The 27,593-nt window shown below is 41.6% G+C and overlaps 1 protein-coding gene across 2 annotated transcripts; it reads left to right on the forward strand.

Annotated features, from left to right (window-relative positions):
- Positions 1 to 1,019: 1,019 nt before the first annotated feature.
- On the forward strand, positions 1,020 to 27,593 carry LOC112080391 (spindlin-Z-like). 2 transcript variants are annotated; one of them, XM_024146128.2, is made up of 7 exons: positions 1,024 to 1,104; positions 1,690 to 1,750; positions 18,013 to 18,172; positions 21,065 to 21,113; positions 21,235 to 21,482; positions 23,078 to 23,311; positions 23,489 to 27,593. In XM_024146128.2, the coding sequence occupies exons 3-7, from the start codon at positions 18,121 to 18,123 to the stop codon at positions 23,686 to 23,688; spliced, it is 783 nt and encodes a 260-aa protein (XP_024001896.1). In that variant the 5' UTR covers positions 1,024 to 1,104; positions 1,690 to 1,750; positions 18,013 to 18,120; the 3' UTR covers positions 23,689 to 27,593. The 2 variants fall into 2 exon arrangements, with proteins under 2 accessions (XP_024001895.1, XP_024001896.1); XM_024146127.2 differs by lacking the exon at positions 1,690 to 1,750 and having other exon boundaries at positions 1,020 to 1,104.

Raw genomic sequence — 27,593 nt, forward strand, 5'->3', positions numbered from 1 at the left:
CATGATGACTCCTTGCTGTCCCCAGTCCACCTGGCCGTGCTGCTGTTCCAGTTTCAACTGTTCTGCTTGCGGCTATGGAACCCTGACCTGTTCACCGGATGTGCTACCTGTCCCAGACCTGCTGTTTTCAACTCTCTAGAGACCGCAGGAGCGGTAGAGATACTCTTAATGAATGAAAAGCCAACTGACATTTACTCCTGAGGTGCTGCACCCTCGACAACTACTGTGATTATTATTATTTGATCATGCTGGTCATTTATGAACATTTGAACATCTTGGCCATGTTTTGTTATAATCTCCACCCGGCACAGCCAGAAGAGGACTGGCCACCCCTCATAGCCTGGTTCCTCTCTAGGTTTCTTCCTAGGTTTTGGCCTTTCTAGGGAGTTTTTCCTAGCCACCGTGCTTCTACACCTGCATTGCTTGCTGTTTGGGGTTTTAGGCTGGGTTTCTGTACAGCACTTTGAGATATCAGCTGATGTACGAAGGGCTATATAAATAAATACATTTGATTTGAAATAAATTTATAAAGCACTGTGCAGGAAAAACAATTGATTGTGTCCATAAAACAGTGGTCCAGTCTGCACTTCTGTACACTCGCTTTAAGGGCTGTAGAAACCTTTTACTGCAACAATGTATTTAAGATGATTTTTCCACTCTTTAAGGGCTGCAGAAGGAGCAGCGACGCTCTTCTGGGTGTAAACTCTGTGGATTTGGAAACTGGAAGTGCTCCTGAGTAGAATGGGCCCCCCTTTTACAGCGACACAACGTGCATCAAATTGTACACGGTGCAATAAATGATAGTACGCACACAAAAAACATTGTTGACAAAAATACTTTTAATTATTCCATGTATAATAACAAGTATGAAATATAAAGATAGTTGTGCATATTTTCCATCATTTTCAACCTAATTATTAATTTACTAAGTATACAGGACGGGGCTCTTATTCTGAAGGATTCCAAAAATCCATGACCCGGAACTACTTAATTATTCTTGCCTGCTTCACAGCGGTGGATTCGGTCATAGCTTTAGGGTTGCATGCAAACGGAGCTGGAGGAAATGCGAGAGGGGACCAATTAATTCGATTTACAATTCATTGGGTAAGCAACCCTCAAACGAATCACTCGATTGATAATGAAATGCATGGACTCAGACGACCACTAGTTTCCATGGGAGTTATGAGGGTGCATGGGACATTTGTGTATAAAACTGGTTTGTTGTTTGCATTTCGAATGCATGTCAGACAGACCATATACCTTCCCTTCCTTTGTTCGCTTGCGCCGTTTTTGTACACTGATGCGGGGTTTGTATGTACTGCTGGTTCAACATGGCTGACATTGTTAGGATCAAGTCAATCCACCTATTTGGCACTCAAGCGAATCAGTGCTTCAGGATGCACATGTGTTTACATATGCAACTGCATGCAAAATAGTTCCTCCCTTTGACTTTTTATTTATTGTATAAATGGCAATCCTATACATTCTTGGGTCACTCCAGAGAATATTGAGTAGATTTACTTATCTATAACTGCTTTCCATGTCTGTTAAATAAAAGTATAGTTAGGTCGGGGGAAATGAGACAGATACACATTGTTTCAATGTTATCTGTAGGTAAATATTTTTTGAAAAAAACATGTATGAACTGGGTGGAGCTAATTCTAATCCAAATTGTGTATACATTTTCAGGAATTACAGCCTATTAGGCTAGTGGCAAGGCTCCCACATTTTCTTGTTACCCCTATCTGAGGTAAAATAAACCACGTTTATCTCATGTATAAAGTGGATGGTTGTGTGACATTTGTTTTTACTGTAAAAGTGGTTAAATTGATAGATATTGTGACACACACCCTTAACTCACAGTGCTAAATGATCCTGCCTGATAAAAAATACATACAGTAACACTTTTTATTTTATGTTGTGGCTATTGTAATCTGCTCTAAAGAAAACATCCCCCTAAACTCAAAAAGTGCAGAATAATGCCTGACTGAAGAGAATGGGCCACATAAACTCATGTAACCCAATATTGCAAGCTCTGATATTGCTCTAATTTGGAATAAAAGTAGTCACCTGTCAGCCCTACATACATAAACAAACAGCATTAGGCTGTCTGAATGCATCTTGGAAATATAGACCTGTAAACACACAGATACAATAGGTGGAAATATCTATAATATATATATTTATTTTGGGGGGGGGTTAATGTTCCTTAAAGACTTTTGTATCTTTTATCCCCTAGTATTTCAATTAAGTCATGGGGCCATCACATTATCTTTATATTTTGCCTCATTCAATATGCCATCCAAAATTATTATGTAGTTTACAACACTTATGACTATAAAGGCTGGTGTGAATCAATTTGATTCTGAATCCAATATGGCCAACATGATTACACTCCAACACCTTCACCTGCACGTAAGTAGCCCTTGTTCATTTTGTATGTGTTATTCTGTCTTTTAAAATGGTTTCATAAGGCTCTTGGTATATCTAACTATGAGTGGCACTGCCATGACTCTGTGTTTCAATAGCCGAAGCCAACTTCAATGTGTTTGTTTTAATCTCATTCACACACTTACAGCATATCAACAATGGGCAATTCTACAAAATATAATAACAAGCCTTTCATGACACAAGCACACAGTAGCGTAACCAAGTTACAGGAAAGCAACCATGATACCACACTCAGCTACTCTAGTAGTGTATATGTACAGCCCTCTTTTACCCACTAAAATTAAGTTTTGTAAGCTTGATCCAAAGTCTTTGAGGTCTCCAGGAAATGAGTGTGTTTTTAATAAAGGGAGAGGAGACAAAGTAGCTAGTTGTGGTTGTAGTTTTGGGGCCTGACCAGCTTACACAGCTAACTGGTCATTCTGGCCAAGCTGCAGCGGCAAGGGTGGTATCCTTCCTGTATCACTGGCGGGGTATTGGGGCTGTTGGGTGATCAGTTTCCATTTACACGGTTCGCTATAGGCAGTCAGCAGATGCAGCTTGCATACCAAAGAGACCCATTGACTAACTGGAATGTTATCGAAGCCTGAATGACACTGGGGATACTCCAGTAGTGGAATGGTTGGTTGTCTGGTTGTGAGGGAAAGCCTGTGAAAGGGCTGTCACAAACAGACTTGCCTTTAGATCTTTCCAATGCCTAATTGGCCTGTGTGTGGAGTTTCTTATGTTGAATGTGGCAAAAAGTCATGCTAATCAATACTGTCATGTATGCAGTCTGACGAGATTGTTTAACTTTTTAACTGGATAAATATAAAGAGATCTGCTTACCTGGTAGCCATCTTGAAGGTACTGGCAGATGTGTTGCTTCATTCAAAATCAAACTTTATTTAAAATTCTCAGTCCTTCAAAAATGTTGCGGAGGATGACATCAGTCATGGACACTTGATTTTTCCACTTTTTTCATTATTATACACGAATATTCAGTTAATAATTTTTCTGTCATTTGAAAACAACTATTAGAACATCAATTCTTTTTTCTCAGGATATTTAAATGTTACTCTGTTTAAATTACAACATAACATACATTCAGACAGAGCTGGACGCGTTGCGGTAATGAGAATTTCATCAGAAAATGCTGTAAAATACTAAAATAATTAATTCCTATGTTGAAATTACTCTTTGTGCAAGGTAGAGAACACATCTTTATTTTGTTATACTGTATTACTAAATGACATGTTTTATATTTAAAAGCATTACTGCCATGGCATTTTAATTGTTTCATGAGAATGACCCGTGAAGTGTCAGCGTTTTGGTTGCTTGCATGTCATACCTAAGTTTGCTTATCTTGCCAATGAAAAGTCATTAAAGTAGTTGGCAATGTCAGTGGGTTTTGATGAATGAGCCATCTGATTCAATGAATGGTGGAGCTGAAATGTCATTTTAAGGTGCTCTAAAGCTTTTTACTATCATTCTTTATATCAATAATTTTTGGTTTCATAGTATAGTTTCTTTTTATCTAGTTTAGTCACATGATTTCTTATTTGCAGTACGTTTGCCAATCAGTTGGGCTTTCAGACTTATTTGTCATACCTTTTGCCTCATCCCTCTCAACCATACAGTTTTTCAAATCTTCATCAATCCATGAGGATTAAACAGTTGTTAGGTTCTAAATAAAAATAGTAAAAACTACCAGGCAACTAGGACAAGTTCAAACCTAGTTTATTCACCCAATGGTTCAGACAGTTGAACAGACAACATATATGTTCCCACCAGAACAAGTATGTATTCCTCACTTTAGGTGATGTCTCCTCCTTTTCTCTAAACATTACATCTTTATTGCTAGGCAGGAAGTTTAAGTGTGGGTAATTAACTGTTCCTTCTCCCATAATGTGACCTGACCTCGGCCCCCATTCTTCACTAATCCACAGCTCTCCACCCTTATCAGTGACCACAACCATGTGATTGCCTATCCCTTACTCAGTAACATTCCCAAGCCCCTGGCTCATATCCAACCTTAATTGACCCCCATTCCCCCTACAGATAACCATTAACTTTTGGTGTAGCAAGTATTTCAAATTGCAACCCAACAACTGAAACCAGACTGTGGCCCTTCTCCTTTCCATAGGATACCTGATGTCTAACAATAACATGTTCTGACAGAATGTAAACGTTCAGAATTCCCCTCCCTTAGTGACTTGATTAGGGATATTTCAAGTTTATAGTCAGAACCCATCAGTTTTTACAGTCATTTTCTTAATGGGTGCGTGCTTATTATTAGCTGGAATAAGCAATTTCATAAATCTGTCAAGTGCAGCGTCTGGTTGCTCCAAATTAAACACCACAGACAAGCAAATATTCTTTACATCAACATATGAATCACTACAAAACTTATTGTATGACCTCTTATTCACTATATTATGCCCAGCCTTTGGAACTTTAGTTTTAGTTTTCCTAGATATGGCTACTATATTGTGATCACTACATCCTATGGATACTGCTTTAAAGCAAAATTCTGCAGCGTTAGTAAAGATGTGATCAATACATGTTGATGATTTAATTCCTGTGCTGTTTGTAACTGCCCTGATAGGTTGACTGACAACACCTTTGCTTGAGTGGGCAGCTTGATGAGAGCCAGTCTATTTAAATCACCCAGAAAATATACTTCTCTGATATCACATGCATTTCACACACATTATCCAGATACTGACTGTTTGCACTTGGTGCTCTATAGCAGCTTCCCACAAGAATGGGCTTTAGGTGAGGCAGATGAACCTGTAGCCAATTAAAACATTTCCCCCCAATGTCGGCACTAAGGCAGTTCCACAAAATACACAACATGAGCAGCATCAGATTAGCAAAAAATGAAATGGCACGTTATCTAAACAGGTTGTTGAATGGAAGCCTTTAGCCTAGTGTATTTACTTCACAAAAAGTCTGCATAAATTCAAAGCACACACATAATTGAGACTGCCAGGTTGCACATGCGCCCCGAATGCAGCTAACAAACCCTACAGGAAGCCTCTACAGTATAGCTTATAAAAGAATGTGTGCCTCTCTGACCTGTCTCTTCAGACAGTCACACATTTGATAGGTCAATGAACAATTCACTACATATGCATCTCTGTCATAGACATGAAGTCTTTTAACAATACAGAGAGACGTGAGGGAAAATGCTTTCTTCACCTGTCCTAGAACCTAGGATGTTTTCCTGTCCAGTCCCAATCTCACTAAAACCCAAAATCCTGACTCCCGTCTCACATGAAAATCCCAAACTTTATTCTGTAATATGTAGGTTGCATTATCAAAGCATGTCTCTCCCCTATGCATGTTAAGATACCTTGATATTTAAACTTTTTGCACTCTTCATCTCTCTGTTATTCATGAGCTGATCTGCTATCTGTAAAATCATCCATTCTATTTTGTCAAATATAGTATAGGAGAAGTTATTCTGTAATTCATTGGAGGTTCTCTAGCAAGCTTAGCAACTTTGGTCATTTTACTTTTGTCATTTGACTGCCGTTACAACATTTGTATAATTCAACAATGCTATACTCTGGGTGCGTCCTGAGCGCGCTCAGTGTCGAGATGAAATGCGATGAATTAACTGAGGAACATGATAACTCTCGGGAATTTGTGAATGGCCGATTTGGCCATTCACAACAATGGCATTGGCGATCAAAGATAATTACTCTATCATTGCTATGGCTGTTACGGTGACCGTATTACCTCAACATCACACCGGCGGTAATGTCTACACACAATACCCCATAATGAAAAGCAAACAGGTTTTCAGGAATTTTTGCAAATGTATTAAAAATAAAAACATACCTTATTTTCTTAAGTATTCAGACCCTTTGCTATGCATCCTGTTTCCATTGATCATCCTAGATGTATCTACAACTTGATTGGAGTCCACCTGTGGTAAATTCAATTGATTGGACATGATTTGGAAAGGCACACACCTATCTATGTAAGGTCCAACAGTTGACAGTGCATGTCAGAGCAAAAACCAAGCCATGATGTCAAAGGAATTGTCCGTAGAGCTCCGAGACATGATTGTGACGAGGGACAGATCTGGGGAAGGGTACCAAAACATTCCTGCAGCATTGAAGGTCCCCAAGAACAGTGGCCTCCAATATTCTTAAAGGGAAGAAGTTTGCAACCACCAAGACTCTTCCTAGAGCTGGCCGTCCGGCCAAACTGAGCAATCGGGGGAGAAGCGCCTTGGTCAGGGAGGTGACCAAGAACCCGATGGTCATGCTGACAGAGATCCAGAGTTCCTCTGTGGAGGTGGGATAACCTTCCAGAAGGACAACCATCTCTGCAGCACTCCACCAATCAGGCCTTTATGGTAGAGTGGCCAGATGGAAGCCCCTCACTCAGTAAAAAGGCACTGAGTTTGCCAAAAGGCACCTAAAGGACATGATTCTCTGGTCTGATGAAACCAAGATTGAACTCTTTGGCCTGAATGCCAAGCGTCACATCTGGAGGAAACCTGGCACCATCCCTACGGTGAAGCATGGTGGTTGCAGCAGCATGCTGTGGGGATGTTTTTCAGAGACACAGACTGGGAGACTGGTCAGGATCGAGGGAAAGATGAACAGAGCAAAGTACAGAGAGGTCCTTGATGAAAACCTGCTCCAGAGCGCTCAGGACCTCAGACTGGGGCGACGGTTCACCTTCCAACAGGACAACAACCTTAAGCACACAGCCAATACAACACAGGAGTGACTACAGGACAAGTCTCAATGTCCGGACTTGAACCCGATCAAACATCTCTGGTGAGACCTGAAAATAGCTGTGCAGTGACGCTCCCCATCCAACCTGACAGAGCTTGAGGATCTGCAGAGAAGGATGGGAGAAACTCCCCAAAATACAGGTGTGCCAAGCTTGTAGCGTCATACCCAAGAAGACTAAGCTGTAATCGCTTCCAAAGGTGCTTTAACAGAAGTACTGAGTGAAGGGTCTGAATACTTATGTAAATGTGATATTTACATGGCTTTTTTTTTATACATTTACAACCATGTCTAAAAACCAGTTTTTGCTTTGTCATTTTGGGGTATTGTATGTAGATTGATGAAGGGGAAAACGATTGAATCAATTTTAGAATAAGGCTGTAACGTAACAATGTGGAAAAAGTCAAGGGGTCTGAATACTTTCCGAATGCACTGTGTAGCCCAACATTTGTATTACAACTAAAGTAACTTTAATAACTCTAAGCATAAAAGTACCTATTTCTTTGTTAACCGCTCAACACAGAATAGCCTCATGTGCGCACTCCCTCAAATCGTTTGGAGAAAATATATGTTCTATTTTATTCAGCTATGTTCAATTGTATTCTTCATACTATAAATTAATATAATGCAATGTACATTTGAAGATCCCTGGGCTTTGATAAACAGTAAAAGGGTTGCAGATGTGGAGCTGATCAAACATGGCACACAAAGACCACTTCCTCACAGTCAATCCCCAGCAACAATAAACGATCACATACAGCAAGTTTTAGGGGCCGTTCCACCTCAAAAAGCACAAGAGGATTTCGACACCCACCATCTCAGATTGTTCTGACACTGTTTCTGTTAGAAATAGTTAAGATTAGCATTCCTGCAACATTTTGTTGAAATATAATTTGGTCTCTGAGAAGTTAAGCTAATTAATTGCACCCAAACTGGTCATCATACAGGCCTAATATTGAATAAATATAGAACCTAACATCCGATTTGCACCCAACTTTTTTTCTAACAATAATCAGGTTTCTATCACAGGAGGTTGGTTGCACCTTATTTGGGGAGAACAGGCTCGTGGTAATTACTGGAGCGGAATTAGTGGAATGGTAACAAATGCATCAAACACGTGGTTTCCAGGTGTTTGTTGCCATTCCATTTGCTCTGTTCCATTATGGTGATTATTATGAGCCGTTCTTCCCTCAGCAGCCCTCTGGTTACCGTCCAACCTTTTTTATGCTCGTAAAATACAAAAATGTCATGACAAGCCTGATGGAAACAGAACATTTGTCGGTAAACTTTCAAACGTCGACAAAACAAAATACTCTAGGGTGTGATCTTTTTGTGTCAGTAAAATTAATTATGCAAGAATGTCGGTGGAAACGCTTTTAAGCGCAAATTGATATAACAACCATCATATTGAAGTGAACTTGGAGTCACGCAATGACATTTTGGGTGGTCCTCCCACTACGACTCGTCGGGAAACCATGCAGTTTATTAGGCTACAGATGAAATGCGTTATGATGAACTTCACATGGTGGTGAAAGTGCATGGTGATGAGCTTGATGCTCCTTTCCAATAAATATCGAGGGTCTTATTCTGGTGACATGATCATCAATGCTTGGCTGCCGTTTGTTCATAATAATCTCATGTAGGCCAGGGGTTTCAAATGAATTCCATGGAGGGCCTAGTGTCAGCTGTTTTTTTTACATTTACATTTACATTACATTTAAGTCATTTAGCAGACGCTCTTATCCAGAGCGACTTACAAATTTGTGCATTCACCTTATGATATCCAGTGGAACAACCACTTTACAATAGTGCATCTAACTCTTTTAAGGGGGGGGCGGGTTAGAAGGATTACTTTATCCTATCCTAGGTATTCCTTAGAGGTGGGGTTTCAGGTGTCTCCGGAAGGTGGTGATTGACTCCGCTGACCTTGGCGTCGTGAGGGAGTTTGTTCCACCATTGGGGTGCCAGAGCAGCGAACAGTTTTGACTGGGCTGAGCGGGAACTGTACTTCCTCAGAGGTAGGGAGGCGAGCAGGCCAGAGGTGGATGAACGCAGTGCCCTTGTTTGGGTGTAGGGCCTGATCAGAGCCTGAAGTACGGAGGTGCCGTTCCCCTCACAGCTCCGTAGGCAAGCACCATGGTCTTGTAGCGGATGCGAGCTTCAACTGGAAGCCAGTGGAGAGAGCGGAGGAGCGGGTGACGTGAGAGAACTTGGGAAAGTTGAACACCAGACGGGCTGCGGCGTTCTGGATGAGTTGTAGGGGTTTAATGGCACAGGCAGGGAGCCCAGCCAACAGCGAGTTGCAGTAATCCAGACGGGAGATGACAAGTGCCTGGATTAGGACCTGCGCCGCTTCCTGCGTGAGGCAGGTCGTACTCTGCGAATGTTGTAGAGCATGAACCTACAGGAACGGGTCACCGCCTTGATGTTAGTTGAGAACGACAGGGTGTTGTCCAGGATCACGCCAAGGTTCTTAGCACTCTGGAGAGGACACAATGGAGTTGTCAACCGTGATGGCGAGATCATGGAACGGCCAGTCCTTCCCCGGGAGAAGAGCAGCTCCGTCTTGCCGAGGTTCAGCTTGAGGTGGTGATCCGTCATCCACACTGTATGTCTGCCAGACATGCAGAGATGCGATTCACCACCTGGTTATCAGAGGGGGAAAGGAGAAGATTAATTGTGTGTCGTCTGCATAGCAATGATAGGAGAGACCATGTGAGGATATGACAGAGCCAAGTGACTTGGTGTATAGCGAGAATAGGAGAGGCCTAGAACAGAGCCCTGGGGACACCAGTGGTGAGAGCACGTGGTGCGGAGACAGATTCTCGCCACGCCACCTGGTAGGAGCGACCTGTCAGGTAGGACGCAATCCAAGCGTGGGCCGCGCGGAGATGCCCAGCTCGGAGAGGGTGGAGAGGAGGATCTGATGGTTCACAGTATCAAAGGCAGCCGATAGGTCTAGAAGGATGAGAGCAGAGGAGAGAGAGTTAGCTTTAGCAGTGCGGAGCGCCTCCGTGACACAGAGAAGAGCAGTTCAGTTGAATGACTAGTCTTGAAACCTGACTGATTTGGATCAAGAAGGTCATTCTGAGAGAGATAGCAGGAGAGCTGGCCAAGGACGGCACGTTCAAGAGTTTTGGAGAGAAAAGAAAGAAGGGATACTGGTCTGTAGTTGTTGACATCGGAGGATCGAGTGTAGGTTTTTTCAGAAGGGTGCAACTCTCGCTCTCTTGAAGACGGAAGGGACGTAGCCAGCGGTCAAGATGAGTTGATGAGCGGGGTGAGGTAAGGGAGAAGGTCCTCGGAAATGGTCGAGAAGAGAGGAGGGGATAGGGTCAAGCGGGCAGGTTGTTGGGCGCGGCCGTCACAAGACGCAAGATTTCATCTGGAGAGAGAGGGAGAAAGAGGTCAAAGCACAGGGTAGGGCAGTGTGAGCAGAACCAGCTGTGTCGTTTGACTTAGCAAACGAGGATCGGATGTCGTCGACCTTCTTTTCAAAATGGTTGACGAAGTCATCAGCAGAGAGGGAGGAGGGGGAGGAGGATTCAGGAGGGGAGAAGTGGCAAAGAGCTTCCTAGGGTTAGAGGCAGATGCTTGGAATTTAGAGTGGTAGAAATTGGCTTTAGCAGCAGAGACAGAAGAGGAGAATGTAGAGAGGAGGGAGTGAAAGGATGCCAGGTCCGCAGGGAGGCGAGTTTCCTCCATTTCCGCTCGGCTGCCCGGAGCCCTGTTCTGTGAGCTCGCAATGAGTCGTCGAGCCACGGAGCAGGAGGGGGGACGAGCCGGCCTGGAGGATAGGGGACATAGAGAGTCAAAGGATGCAGAAAGGGAGGAGAGGAGGTTTGAGGAGGCAGAATCAGGAGATAGGTTGGAGAAGGTTGAGCAGAGGGAAGAGATGATAGGATGGAAGAGAGGAGAGAGCGAAGGTTGGGACGGCGCGATACCATCCGAGTAGGGGCAGTGTGGGAAGTGTTGGATGAGAGCGAGAGGGAAAAGGATACAAGGTAGTGGTCGGAGACTTGGAGGGGAGTTGCAATGGATAGTGGAAGAACAGCATCTAGTAATGAGGTCAAGCGTATTGCTGCCTGTGTGAGTAGGGGGAAGGTGAGAGGGTGAGGTCAAAAAGAGAGAGGAGTGGAAAGAAGGAGGCAGAGAGGAATGAGTCAAAGTAGACGTGGGGAGGTTAAAGTCACCCAGAACTGTGAGAGGTGAGCCATCCTCAGGAAAGACTTATCAGGCGTCAAGCTCATTGATGAACTCTCCAAGGGAACCTGGAGGGCGATAATATGAAAGATGTTAAGCTTGAAAGGGCTGGTAACTGTGACAGCATGGAATTCAAAGGAGGCGATAGACAGATGGGTCAGGGGAGAAAGAGAGAATGTCCACTTGGGAGAGATGAGCCCAGTGCCCACCACCCGCTGACCAGAAGCTCTCGGTGTGCGAGAACACGTGGGCAGACGAGGAGAGGGCAGTAGGAGTAGCAGTGTTATCAGTGTTAATCCATGTTTCCGTCAGTGCCAAGAAGTCGAGGACAGGAGGAAGCATAGGCTGAGATGAACTCTGCCTTGTTGGCCGCAGATCGGCAGTTCCAGAGGCTGCCTGAGACCTGGAACTCCACGTGGGTCGTGCGCGCTGGGACCACCAGGTTAGAGTAGCAGCGGCCACGCGGGTGAAGCGTTTGTAGGTCTGTGCAGAGAGGAGAGAACAGGATAGACAGACACATAGTTGACAGGCTACAGAAGAGGCTACGCTAATGCAAAGGAGATTGGAATGACAAGTGGACTACACGTCTCGAATGTTCAGAAAGTTAAGCTTACGTTGCAAAAAATCTTATTGACTAAAATAATAGTACTGCTGGCTGGTGAAATAGGCTAGCTAGCAGTGGCTGCGTTGTTGACTTTGTTTGAAAGTGTAGCTGGCTAGGTAACCTCGACAATTACTCTAGACTACACAATTATCTTGGATACAAAGACGGCTATGTAGCCAGCTAAGATCAAACAAATCAAATCGTTGTACTGTAATGAAATGAAATTGAATACTACCTGTGGAGCAAAGCGGAATGCAACTACTCGCTCCAACCCGGAAGTGCGTATCGTAGAGGGAGAGGCAATAGAAGTGTTGTTTCTTGTATATTGTCTTTTGTGTCTTTAGAGGACTGCTTCACCTTAATGTCCCCTTTCCCCTTTCTTCTGTCCTATTTTGTCCCACTTTGTCCCTTCTTTGTCCCTTCTTCTCTTCTGCCAACTAGACACTCCTTGTTAGCTAGCTAGCTTCTTTCAGGAATGTCCCTAGCAACTGCCTAGCAACAGGTAAACAACTTAGCTAGCTAAGAAAACGGTATAATTTTATGAAAAATTGTTACTTTTTCAAAAGCCTTTCTTCTTTGTTTGCTGCTTGTTTGGTCTCCTATTCAGTTTGCAGTTTTCTTTTGATTTTTTTTCGATGTACTTTACTCTAAAAAAACATTTAAATTTCAATATTTGTAGGAGCTCATCTTTTCAGCTGCTGCTGCTTAATTTGGAACTCCGGAATTAATTTTTCTTCAAATAAGATCTAGACAACGAGGTGAGGAGAGTTCCGTACTAATCAGTGACCTTAATTCATCAATCAAGTACAAGGGAGGAGTGGAAACCCGCAGACAACTCGGCCCTCTATGGAATGAGTTTAACACCTGTGATATAGGCTATACCTGCATTGTATCTGCAAGCTGTTGGCAAGAGCGCAGGTGCTAATACTAGAGTGGGCACACTCGCTATATACCGCAATATTTTTTTGTGAGAAAACCATCAGAGTTGAAAATGCGGTGGAAACCCATTTAACTTGTATTCTTTTCGATACATGGGAATTTAACCGCAAAATTTATTTTTATGTGCACTACGTCATCACGCACACAGCCTTTTATCCACAAGGCAGTTTTATGACAACAAAGTTTAAATGCAAATCTTTACATCTTTGCATGAAAATCTGTCGCCAATTGGATGGAAACCTAGATAATGAGTTGACATGAGGAATCCGAAGAAATTGTCAAAAGCATGCCACGGACCCAACACATCCCACCCCACAACTAATATATAGTATAATTTCTCTGTCTGACAAGTCGTATGTAGCTGTGGCTCAGAGTATTGTTTATTCATCCTATGTAATGTATTTCCAGTGAATTTGGTTGTTTTTTTCCCCCTCATGTTCAGAGAAATTAGTAATTGAAGTGGTTACATTTATGTCCAATTCTACATCCTGATATTACCAAGTTCTGAGCACTACATGGTGCTGTTTCAGTAGATTTTTTTTTTAAAGAACCCCCCCACCCATTGGATTTGTGCATTTAAAACATTGGCCAGGTAAACAACCAATGCATGGGTTACTGTCATATCTTGTCCATAAACTGCTAACAGGGTAAGGAAACCAATATGGGATTTGGTGAACTATCCCTTTAACATTGGGGGTAGGGGGTGTAATCTTTAAAAAATAAATAACATAGTAGGAAGAGCACTATCTAGTGGTCAGAACCTGGTAATCACAGTATGTAGGATGGGATGTGAAATGAAATTAACAATTTCTCTGAAAAGATGGGAAAAAACCCACCAAATTTACTGATAATACATAACATAGGAGGAAGAAACCATACTCAGAGGTGCAGCTCCATACTACTTATTAGACATAGAGAACTGATTGATACTGTATACTCATTCTTAGAATGGGATGGGGGGTCCATAGGTGGCTTTTGACTATTACTTTGGATTCCTCATGTCTTACACATTAGTAAAAAAAAATATTAAAAAGTTGGTCCAAATTGGATGTTAGGTACTATATTTATTGAATGTTATATGAATCCTATAAATTAAAATGGTATATTTCGGTGCAATCAATTAGCTTAATTTCTCAAAGCTCAAATTATATTTCAACCAAAAAATGTCACAGGAATGCTTATCTTATCTAACTACAGAAATTACTTCAGAACAATCTGAGTGGGTGTCATGGCTTGCTGAAATGACATGGAACGATCTTATCAGGATGTTGGGATTATTGCAGTGTAACTGTATGCATTTTTGTCAGGCAGGACCATACAGCACTGAATGAGAAAATTTTACTTTGAAAGTTGTATATTGAACTGCTACCAAAAAGTAAAGTTTACGTTCATCATAAATATTCCTAGTTAATATTTCCGACTGTTGTATCTATGTGTTTACAGGTCTATTTCCAAGATGCAAATAAAATGTTATTCGTCACATGCTTCATAAAAGAACGGGTATAAGACCAACAGTGAAATGCTTATTTAAGGGCCCTTCCCAACAATGTACAGAAATAATAAAGTAATAACGCTTAATGAACGATATATATATCGGGGCTATATACATGGGGTAGCAGTACCGAGTTGGAGAGATTTGAGGTAGATATGTGCAGTTGAAGTCGGAAGTTTACATACACTTAGGTTGGAGTCATTAACTCGTTTTTCAACCACTCCACAAATTTCTTGTTAACAAACTATAGTTTCCAACAATTGTTTACAGACAGATTATTTCACTTATAATTCACTGTATCACACTTCCATTGGGTTAGAACTTTACATACACTAAGTTGACTGTGCCTGTAAACAGTTTGGAAAATTCCAGAAAATTAGAAGCTTCTGATTCTCTCGTTAACAGTGTTGACAAGGACAATGCTGGAGATCACTTTGTCATGCTGATTGAGTTTGAATAACAGACTGGAAGCTTCAAAAAGAGGGTGGTGCTTGGAATCATTGTTCTTCCTCTGTCAACCATGGTTGCCTATAGGGAAACACGTGCCATCATCATTGCTTTGCACAAAAAGGGCTTCACAGGCAAGGATATTGCTGCCAGTAAGATTGCACCTAAATCAACCATTTATCGGGTCATCAAGAACTTCAAGGAGAGCGGTTCAATTGTTGTGAAGAAGGCTTCAGGGCGCCCAAGAAAGTCCAGCAAGCGCCAGGACCATCTCCTAAAGTTGATTCAGCTGCGGGATCGGGGCACCACCAGTACAGAGCTTGCTCAGGAATGGCAGCAGGCAGGTGTGAGTGCATCTGCACGCACAGTGAGGCAAAGACTTTTGGAGGATGGCCTGGTGTCAAGAAGGGCAGCAAAGAAGCCACTTCTCTCCAGGAAAAACATCAGGGACAGACTGATATTCTGCAAAAGGTACAGGGATTGGACTGCTGAGGAATGGGTTAGTCATTTTCTCTGATGAATCCCTTTCCGATTGTTTGGGGAATCCGGAAAAAAGCTTGTCCGGAGAAGACAAGGTGAGCGCTACCATCAGTCCTGTGTCATGCCAACAGTAAAGCATCCTGAGACCATTCATGTGTGGGTTGCTTCTCAGCCAAGGCTCACTCACAATTTTGCCTAAGAACACAGCCATGAATAAAGAATGGTACCAACACATCCTCCGAGAGCAACTTCTCCCAACCATCCAGGAACAGTTTGGTGACGAACAATGCCTTTTCCAGCATGATGAGCACCTTGCCATAAGGCAAAAGTGATACTAAGTGGCTCGGGGAAATAAATATTGATATTTTGATTCCATGGCCAAGAAACTCCCCAGACCTTAATCCCATTGAGAACTTGTGGTCAATCCTCAAGAGGCCGGTGGACAAACAAACCAAACAATTTCTGACAAATTCCAAGCATTGATTATGCAAGAATGGGCTGCCATCTGTCAGGATGTGGCCCAGAAGTGAATTGACAGCATGCCAGGGCGGATTGCAGAGGTCTTGAAAAAGAAGGGTCAGCACTGCAAATATTGACTCTTTGCATCAACTTAATGTAATTGTCAATAAAAGCCTTTGACCCTTATGAAATGCTTGTAATTATACTTCAGTACTCCATAGTAACATCTGACAAAAATATCTAAAGACACTGAAGCAGCAAACTTTGTGAAAATTAATATTTGTGTCATTCTCAAAACTTTTGGCCACGACTGTACACCTGCATTGCTTGCTGTTTGGGGTTTTAGGCTGGGTTTCTGTACAGCACTTTGAGATATCAGCTGATCTAAGAAGGGCTATATAAATACATTTGATTTTATGTTTCTCTGAGTCGTGGCTGGGCATGGATAATATACATCTTGCTGTTTTGTTTTAATGCGTTGTCAAAACCGTACGCCAGCGTTGGGTAAGGTTAGGGGGAGGGATGTGTCTCTTTGTTAACAACAAATGCTCGATCTCTAATATTAAGGAAGTCTCGAGGTTCTTCTCTCCTCCGTTTAGAATTCTTCATGATTAGCTGTAGAGCATACTATTTACCAACAGATTTTTCATCTATATTTTTAGTAGCAGTCTATTTACCACCACAAACCGATGCTGGCACTAAGACAACACTCAACGAGCTGTATTAGGCCATAAGCAAACAAGAAAATACTCTCAGGGAAACTGAAATCCATTTTACCTCATTTCTACTAGCATGTCATCTGCGCAACCAGAGGACCTTTACTCCACACACAGAAACACATACAAAGCTCGCCCTCTATTTGGCAAATCTGACTAACTCTATCCTCCTGATTTCTGTTTACAAGCAAAAACTCAAACGGGAAGTATTTGAACAGGAAGTACCAATAATGAAGTGGTCCGATGAAGCAGATGCTAGGCTACAGGACTGTTTTGGTATCAAAGACTGGAATATGTTCCGGGATTCATCCAATGTCATTAAGGAGTTTACAACATCAGTCACTGGCTTCGTTAAAAAGTGCATTTACGTCGCCACATTGCCCATATGTACATATTCTATCCAGAAACAATGGATTACAAGCAACAGCCGCACTGAGCTGAAGGATGGAGCTGCCGCTTTCAAGGAGTGGGTCACTAATCCGGATGCTTATCCACACTGCCCTCTCCCACCTGGACAAGAGGAACACCTATGTGAGATTGCTGTTCATTGACTACAGCTCAGCGTTCAACACCATAGTGTCCTCCAAGCTCATCACTAAGCTAAGGACCCTGCATCACTGCTTGGTATGGCAACTGCTTGGCATCCAGCCGCAGAGGGTAGTGCATACGGCCCAGTACATCACTGGGGCCGAACTCCTTGCCATCCAGGACCTCTATACCAGGCTGTGTCAGAGGAAGGCCCTAAAAATTGCCACCCAAGACATCAACTGTAATTTTTGTTACCGCACGGCAAGTGGTACTGATGCACCAAGACTGTAATCAACAGGACTCTAAACAGCTTCTACCCCCAAGCCATAAGATGCTAAATAGTTAGCCCGGGTAGCTATTTGGTTAACTATTTAACTATCTGCATTGACCCCTTTTGCACAAACTTTTTTGACTCATCACATACTCTGCTGCTACTGTTTATCTTTTTCGTTGCTTAGTCACTTTATTCCTAGTTATATGTACAAATCTACCTCGATTACCTTGTACCACTCCACATCGACTCAGGACTGGTACCCCGTGTACATAGCCAAGTTATAATTTCTTATTGTCTATGTATTATTACTTTTATTACATGTTATTACTTATTTATTTTATCTCTGCATTGTTGGGAAAGGCCCGTAAATATTTTACTGTTAGTCTATACCTGTTGTTTACGACACATTTGACAAAACAGTTTGATTTGAAAGCCCTTAAGTAAGCCTGCAACAAAAATGATTTACTGTTCTGCCGTTGTTTTTAGGCAGCTAAACTATATGATTGTGTAATTGCTGAAGGATATGTCTATAGTAAACATGAGTCAGCATGACTGACTGTGTTCATAACAGTTAAATTTGGAGATAATTGCTAATGAATGCATTTTCTACCCCAAAGTCATTCATCATAATGTTGCAGAGTTTCTCTTCTGTGCCCCATGTTTAACACATGTTCATTTTTCAACAGTCTGTTTTCCTGCACTGGATGGGAGTGTCCCTCTCTCTCCTGATTCCCTAGTAGATACATTGTCACCCTATAGTCTGGCAGCCTGGCTGCTCACCTACATGTATATCAATGAAAACCCCATTTGGAAAGACACCAGGCCAGCGCCCCAGAGCTGATGGGGGTGAGAGAAACTCACGGCTTGTGTACATGAATGTAGCCGAAACGTTACTACTAAACCATATGTTTTTTTTAAGATATAAGTATGATACAGTGCCTGCCTTCAGAAAGTATTCACACCCCTTTACTTTTTCAACATTTTGTTCTGTTACAGCCTGAATTTAAAATTGATTACATTTAGATTTTTTGTCAATGCTCTACACACAATACCCCATAATGTCAAAGTGGAATTATGTTTTTAGAAATGTTTACAAATTAATTAAAAAATGTAAGCTGAAATGCCTTGAGAAATTTAAGTATTCAACCCCATGTTCACAAAAAAATGTGCTTAACAAGTCACATAAGTTGCATTGACTCACTCTGTGTGCAATAATAATGTTAAACATGATCTTTGAATGACCTCATCTCTGTACCCAACACATACAATTATCTTTAAGGTCCCTTAGCGGTGAATTTCAAACAGATTCAACCACAAAGACCAGGGAGGTTTTCCAAGGCTTTGCAAATAAGGGCACCTTTTGTTAGATGGGTAAAAAAAAACATTTAATATCCCTTTGAGCATGGTGAAGTTATTAATTACACTTTGGATGGTATATTAATACACCCAGTCACTACAAAGATATAGGCGTCCTTCCTAACGCAATTGCCGAAGAGGAAGGAAACTGCTCAGGGATTTCAGCATTAGGCCAATGGTTACTTTAAAACAGAGTTTAATTGCGGTGATATGCGAAAACTGAGGATGGATCAACAACATTGTAGTACTCCACAATACTAACCTAATTGACAGAGTGAAAAGAAGGAAGCCTGTACAGGATAAAAATATTCCAAAACATGCATCATGTTTGCAACAAGGCACTGAAGTAATACTGCAAAATATGTGGCAAAGCAATATATTTTTTGTCCTGAATACAAAGTGTAATGTTTGGGGTAAATACAACACATTACCGAGTACCACTCTCCATATTTTGGTGGCTGGTATGCTTGTAATCGTTCAGGACTGGAGAGTTTATATGGCCGAGTTACAATTTTGACTTAAATCTGCTTGAAAATCTATGGCAAGACTCAGGGCTGTGAATACTTATGTAAATGAGATTTACAGTTGAAGTCGGAAGTTTACATACACTTAGGTTGGAGTCATCAAAACTCGTTTTTCAACAACTCCACAAATTTCTTGTTAAAAAAATTATAATTTTGGCAAGTCGGTTAGGACATCTACTTTGTGCATGACAAGTCATTTTTCCGACAGATTATTTCACTTTTAATTCACTGTATCACACTTCCAGTGGGTCAGAAGTTTACATACACTAAGTTGACTGTGCCTTTTAAACAGCTTGGAAAATTCCAGAAAATTATGTCAAGGCTTTAGCATCTTCTGATAGCCTAATTGACATCATTTGAGTCAATTGGAGGTGTACCTGTGGATGTATTTCAAGGCCTACCTTCTAACGCAGTGCCTCTTTGCTTGACATCATGAAAAAATCAAAAGAAATCAGCCAAGACCTCAGAAAAATTATTGTAGACCTCCACAAGTCTGGTTCATCCTTGGGAGCAATTTCCAAATGCCTGACGGTACCACGTTCATCTGTACAAACAACAGTACGCAAGTATAAACACCATGGGACAGCACAGCCGTCATACCGCTCAGGAAGGAGACGCGTTCTGTCTCCTAGAGATGAACGTACTTAGGTGCGAAAAGTGCAAATAAATGCCAGAACAACAGCAAAGGAACTTGTGAAGATGTTGGAGGGAACGGGAACAGAAGTATCTAAATCCACAGTAAAACGAGTCCTATATTGACATAACCTGAAAGGCCACTCAGCAAGGAAGAAGCCACTGCTCCAAAACCGCCATATAAAAGCCAGACTACGGTTTGCAACTGCACATGGGGACAAAGATTGTACTTTTGGGAGAAATGTCCTCTGGTCTGATGAAACAAAAATAGAACTGTGATTGGACATAATCACCATCGTTATGTTTGGAGGAAAAGGGGGGGGGCTTTTGCAAGCCGAAAACACCATCCCAACCGTGAAGCACCGGGGTGGCAGCATCATATTGTGGGGGTGCTTTGCTGCAGGAGGGACTGGCACTTCACAAAATAGATGGCATCACGAGGAAAGAAAATTGTGATAGAATTGAAGCAACATCTCAAGACATCAGTCAGGAAGTTAAAGCTTGGTCGCAAATGGCGTCTTCCAAATGGACAATGACCCCAAGCATACTTCCAAAGTTGTGGCAAAATGGCTTAAGGACAACAAAGTCAAGGTATTGGAGTGGCCATCACAAAGCCCTGACCTCAATCCCATAGAAGAATTGTGGGCAGAACTGAATAAGCGTGTGCGAGCAAGGAGGCCTACAATCTTGACTGTGTTACACCAGCTCTGTCAGGGGGAATTGGCAAAAATTTACCCAACTTATTGTTAAACAATTTAAAGGCAATGCTACCAAATACTAATTGAGTGTATTTAAACTTCTGACCCACTTGAAATGTGATGAAGAAAAAAAAAGCTGAAATAAATCATTCTCAATTATTATTATTCTGACATTTCACATTCTTAAAATAAATTGGTGATCCTAACTAACCTAAGACAGGGAATTTTTACTAGGATTAAATGTCAGAAATTGTAAAACTTAGTTTAAATGTATTTGGCTAAGGTGTATGTAGACTTCCGACAACTGTATGTATTTCATTTTCAATACATTTCTCAATTTCAAAAAACATGTTTACACTTTGTCATAATGGGTATTTAGGAAAAAAAAATATATTTAATACATTTAGAATTCAGGCTGTAACAACAAAGTGTGGAATAAGTCAAGAGGTATGAATACTTTCTGTAGGCTGATTTATTCTTGTAATTTTGGGGAGATATTTCATGCACATGTTTGTTTGTCATTTTAGGGAATACTGGGGTATCTGCAAATCTGATCAAGAAGAAAAATTCCCACAAGTAAGTTCTCATTGTGTAGATACAGCATAAGACCAAAAGCAGGTTGTCTTCCAAACAGACAGATGTGTGGATATATTGATTTGACATTACGTACCTCCTCCTCATATTGGGATCTCTATAGGAAGCAGAAGAATGTTGGTCCAAGCAAGCCTATTGCCCAACCCAGACGAAACATAGTGGGTTGCAGGATAACGCACCAGTGGAAGGAAGATACCAAGGTTTCCCAGTGGAAAGGAACAGTTCTCGATCAAGTCCCTGTCAACCCATCTCTCTACCTGATCAAGTATGATGGATTTGACTGCATCTATGGACTTGAGCTTCACAAAGATGAGAGGGTGCAAGGCCTGGAGGTTTTACCAGACCGAGTTGGTAGGTATTGTGAAGACATGACAAAAGTCGGCCTTGCTCTACCATAAGCATATTACATTTGTCTGTATAGTATGAGTATGTTAGAACCAATGCACTCGTGCTAGATGTGTTTTTGATCATGCATACCTTACAAACTCTGCAAAAAAAGAAATGTCCTCTCACTGTCAACTGCGTTTATTTTCAGCAAACTTAACATGTGTAAATATTTGTATGAAGATAACAAAATTCAACACGTGAGACATAAACTGAACAAGTTCCACAGACATGTGACTAACAGAAATGGAATAATGTTTCCCTGAACAGGGGGGGGGGGCCAAAATCAAAAGTAACAGTCAGTATCTGGTGTGGCCTCCTCATGGACTGCACCAGATTTGCCAGTTCTTGCTGTGAGATGTTACCCCACTCTTCCACCGAGGCACCTGCAAGTTCCCGGACAATTCTGGGGGGAATGGCCCTAACCCTCACCCTCCGATCCAACAGGTCCCAGATGTGCTCAATGGGATTGAGATCCGGGCTCTTCGCTGGCCTAGGCAGAACACTGACATTCCTGTCTTGCAGGAAATCACGCACAGAGCGAGCAGTATGGCTGGTGGCATTGTCATGCTGAAGCGTCATGTCAGGAAGAGCCTGCAGGAAGGGTACCACATGAGGGAGGAGGATGTCTACCCTGTAACGCACCACGTTGAGATTGCCTGCAATGACAACAAGCTCAGTCCGATGATGCTGTGACACACCGCCCCAGACCATGACGGACCCTCCACCTCCAAATCGATCCCGCTCCAGAGTACAGGCCTCGGTGTAACGCTCATTCCTTCGGCGATAAACGCAAATCTGACCAAACCGCGACTCGTCAGTGAAGAGCACTTTTTCCCAGTCCAGCGACAGGGAGTTTGTGCCCATAGGCGACGTTGTTGCCGGTGAGGACTTGCCTTACAACAGGCCTACAAGCCCTCAGTCCAGCCTCTCTCAGCCTATTGTGGGCAGTCTAAGCACTGATGGAGTGATTGTGCGTTCCTGGTGTAACTCGGCAGTTGTTGTTGCCATCCTGTACCTGTCCTGCAGGTGTTGTTACACATGGTCTGCCACTGCGAGGACGATCAGCTGTCCGTCCTGTCTCCCTGTGTCACTGTCTTAGAGTACAGTACGAACATTGCAATTTGTTCGCCTGGCCACATCTGCAGTCCTCATGCCTCCTTGCAGCATGCCTGAGGCACGTTCACGCATATGAGCAGGGACACTGGACATCTTTCTTTTGGTGTTTTTCAGAGTCAGTAGAAAGGCCTCTCTAGTGTCCTAAGTTTTCATAACTGTCACCTTAATTGCCTACCGTCTGTAAGCTGTTAGTGTCTTAACGACCGTTCCACAGGTGCATGTTCATTAATTGTTTATGGTTCATTGAACAAGCATGGGAAACAGTGTTTAAACACTTTACAATGAAGATCTGTGAAGTTATTTGGATTTTTACAAATTATCTTTGAAAGACAGGGTCCTGAAAAGGGGACGTTTTTTTTGTTGCTTAGTTTGTTACAAATTACTTTACATGTCTTTTCATAGCCATATTTGCTATTCATTTGAAACTGCTCTCTGTAATGCAGCTCCAGCTCGCGTCAGTGATGCACAGCTAGCAGAAACCATGATAGGCAAAGCAGTGGAGCACATGTTTGAGCAAGATGAAGGACCAAAGGAGGAGTGGAGGGGCATGGTGCTAGCACGGGCTCCCATTATGAACACATGGTTCTACATTACTTACGAAAAGGACCCTGTTTTGTACATGTACCAGCTCTTGGATGACTACAAAGAGGGGGATCTCCGGATAATGCCTGATTCAAGTGAGTCCATCAGAAATTATATTTAGTGTTAACACTGTAGGCGTTGTTTAATGTCTCTATCACTCTTTCTTTAAAAACATGTAATTCTAATTTGTATTACGGTAGATACAATCATACTACATAAATGTAGTCAACAAATTATCTCACTAAAGCTGGTAATATTCTATGCTTTTGCAGATGACTCGACCCCAACCGAGAGAGAGCCTGGAGAAGTGGTGGATAGCCTTGTTGGCAAACAAGTGGAATATGCCAAAGAGGATGGCGGCAAAAGGACAGGCATGGTTATCCATCAGGTTGATGCCAAACCCTCTGTGTATTTCATCAAGTTTGATGACGACTTTCACATCTACGTCTACGATTTAGTAAAAACGTCTTAGGATAATTGAGAAAATCATTGATTCACAGACCGTGGCAAATGGTTTCAGGATTTCTTTGAGACATCAATTTCCAGTTAAATGGACAATTCCTTCACAGGCTACGAATGTGAAACTTGTCATTTCCTGTGTCACTGCTTCCAATGCGAAAGCTTTTAGTGTACTTTGTCTGAAGTCCACTTTTGTTTGAAAAGAAGAGACCTCTGCAGAATTCACCATGTCTGAACATTTACTCTGTTCAATTGGGCCAGACACCAGGAGCCTAATCAGTTTTTTTTTTTTTTTCATGTCTATGATGCTGTAAATGAATTCTTGTGAGGTGCTCGTAACATGTTTCCGCCACTTTTGTTAACTTGTGGGTTTAACATCCTCAGAATTTAGCATGCATCAGTCCAACAGCTGTGGTCCTTTGTAGCTCAGTTGGTAGAGCATGGCACTTGTAACGCCAGGGTAGTGGATTCGATTCCCCCATCCATATGTAAAATGTATGCACGCGTGACTGTAAGTCGCTTTGGATACAAGCGTCGGCTAAATGGCATATTACTGTATCAGTCAAACACCCTAGTAATCAGTTTAAAAAGAAGGGTATTACATGAAATTCTGTGATTTCATTTTATTCCTTACTTCTGTACTTGTATGAACTGCCATTGTGAAATTGTCCTTCACATAAGGGTAGTTTCTGAGACCAAGGAAATCCAAGCGCTTCTTCCTTTTAGTTTTTAATCGGTGTTATTTTATGTCGGCCACACTTGCATTCTCCCGAAATGGGTGTCTAGACCTCTACTACTCTGTCAAATCGAAATTGTATTAGAGTAATTTCCCTTAACAATTTGGCTGATTGATTGTGCAAAGTTCATCAATTATTTAATTATAATATTTTTTGTTTACTTTGGCTTTTAGAATTCATTTTAATTTCCTTCAACCTGAAATTATTCGTTTTGTTATGTAATACTCTGTATCATCCAAATCTGATTTAAAATGTGTATTAACACATTCCACTCTTACCCCTTTGCTAGAGCTACTGTATTGCAACTTTGTTGTCAAAAACACTAAAAGGATAATGATTGATACACATAACTAACTATACACTGAGTGTACAAAACATTAAGAACCCCTGGCACCTACTACCCCATCCAAAGGCACTTAAATAGGCACTTGCCTATTCACCCTTTGAATGGCACGCATACACAAGCCATGTCTCAATTGTCTCGAGGCTTAAAAATCATTTTTAAACCTGTCTTCTCCTCTTCATCTACACTTGTAGTGTATTTAACAGGTGACATCAATAAGGGGATCATAGCTTTCACCTGATCAGTTTGTCGTGAAAAGAGCAGGTGTTCTTAATGTTTTGTACAATCAATGTATATGAAAGACGATTATAAATGTGGCTTACATGAAATATAGTTAATCAATTATCTTCTTGTTAGCATTGTGATACATTTGGAAGTATTTTTACGACTTACCTTCAATTCTACATGCCCATTTTGCCTGTTTCATGTCTGTGCCATATGTTTTCAGAGTGATAGATCTCAGAAATGTTTCTATCAAAGAATGTGTGGTCTAAATTGAATAAGCAAAGGGTCTGTTAATGTTCTAATGGATTTTGGGTCATATGCCACTGAGCCACCTACCATCAATGAGGTTAATTTTGAAAATGTCATTGTTTAATTGAATTCAGCATCAATCCAATCCATACGCTTATTTCTCATTTAAGCAAATATGAATTGCTTGCTGTTTTCTGACCTGAGCCTAGGTTGATTTCATGATTTAACTTGATACTGTATAATAGTATTATACATCACTTGCAACATTTTGAATTTCAACCAAGGATTTAGAAAGATATTTAAATGGTCAACATGTCATGGTTATTTTAGAATTGTATTGTTAGCATGTTCAAATTGTGTTACTGAAGCCTACAGTGCATTCGGAAAGTATTCAGACCCCTTGACTTTTTCCACATTTTGTTATGGTACAGCCTTATTCTAAAATGGATTAAATATTTGTTTTCCCCTATTCAATCTACACACAATAGCCTTTTAACAAAAGCAAAAACAGTTTTTTTGAATTGTATTAAAAACTAAAAAATTGAAATATGTAAATGTGATAAGTATTTAGACCCTTTACTCAGTGCTTTTGTTGAAGCACCTTTGGCAATGATTACAGCCTTGAGTCTTCTTGGGTATGACGCTAAAAGCTCGGCACACCTGTATTTGGGGAGTTTCCCCCATTCTTCTCTGCAGATCCTCTCAAGCTCTGTCAGATTGGATGGGGAGCGTTGTTGCACAGCTATTTTCAGGTCTCTCCAGAGATGTTTGATCAGATTCAAGTCGTGGCTCCGGCTGCACCACTCAAGGACATTCAGAGACTTGTCCCGAAGCCACTGTGACGTTGTCCTGTTGGAAGGTGAATCTTCACCCTAGTCCTGAGCGCTCTGGATCAGGTTTTCATCAAGGATCTCTCTGTACTTTTCTCCTTTCATCTTTCCCTCGATCATGATGCTGCCAGCACCATGCTTCACCGTAGGGATGGTGCCAGGTTTCCTCCAGATGTGACGTTTGGCATTCAGGCCAAAGAGTTCAATCTTGGTTTCATCGGACCAGAGAATCTTGTTTCTCATGGTCTTTAGGTGCCTTTTGGCAAACTCAAAGCGGGCTGTCGTGCCTTTTACTGAGGAGTGGCTTCCTGTCTGGCCACTCTACCATAAAGGCCTGATTTGGTGGAGTGCTGCAGAGATGGTTGTCCTTCTGGAAGGTTCTCCCATTTCCACAGAGGAACTCTACAGCTCTGTCAGTGACCATTGGGTTCTTGGTCACATCCCTGACCAAGGCCCTTCTCCCCTGATTGCTCAGTTAGGCCAGGATGCCAGCTCTAGGAAGTCTTGGTGGTTCCAAACTTATTCCATTTTAAGAATGATGAAAGCCACTGTGTTCTTGGGGACCTTCAATGCTGCAGACATTTTTTGGTACCCTTCTCCAGATCTGTGACTCGATAGAATCCTGTCTCTGAGGTCTACGGACAATTCCTTCGACCTCATGTCTTGGTTTTTGCTCTGACATGCACTGTCAACTGTGGGACCTTTTTATATAGACAGGTGTGGCCATTTCCAAATCATGTCCAATCAATTGAATTTACCACAGGTGGACTCATGTTCTAGAAACATCTCAAGGATGATTAATGGGAACAGAATGCACCTGAGCTCAATTTTGAGTCTCCTAGCAAAAGGTCTGACTACTTTTATTTTTTATACATTTGCAAACATTTTTTACCTGTTTTTGCTTTTGTCATTATGGGTTATTGTGAATAGATTGATTTAATGTAATACATTTTAGAATAAGGCTGTAACCTAACAAAGTGTGGAAAAAGGGAAGGGGTCTGAATACTTTCTGAATGCACTGTATGTCTGGAGCTTCTGCAGGTTTGCTTGCCACCACTAGTCACACTCCCGCACAAAGATGAGATCCTGCTAACCTCTGTAGTATTATTAAGACATCTTGAAAGCGGGCAACAGGTCTATTTAAAATCCTTGATTGCCCCTTCGTGATTTCCAAAGTGTGGAAATCATCATATGCTGCCAATGGCTGTGGGAGTCAAAGCATTTAACATTTTACATTACTATTGTAATGTACTGTGTATATTGTCAGTTCCACTTCTGAAAAGCAGACTTATGTCGCATGCATATAGCTAAATGTAAGTTGATGTGAGTTGCATGTAAGTTTGTTTTCAAAGTTATTAGCATATGTCAATTGTGACATTTTGTTGTTTTTGTACTGTGCATTACAGGAACGCACTGATCATGCTAAATGAGTGCCAACTAAAGGTGCCAGTCTTGTACAGCATTTAAGGGGTAACATTTGTAAATAAATCATTTGTCAGTTTATTTAAAAAAATTACTGGCTTATTTATATGTA

This window comes from Salvelinus sp. IW2-2015, unplaced genomic scaffold (genome assembly GCF_002910315.2).
Source record: "Salvelinus sp. IW2-2015 unplaced genomic scaffold, ASM291031v2 Un_scaffold16312, whole genome shotgun sequence".
Classification (NCBI taxonomy): Eukaryota; Metazoa; Chordata; class Actinopteri; order Salmoniformes; family Salmonidae; genus Salvelinus; species Salvelinus sp. IW2-2015.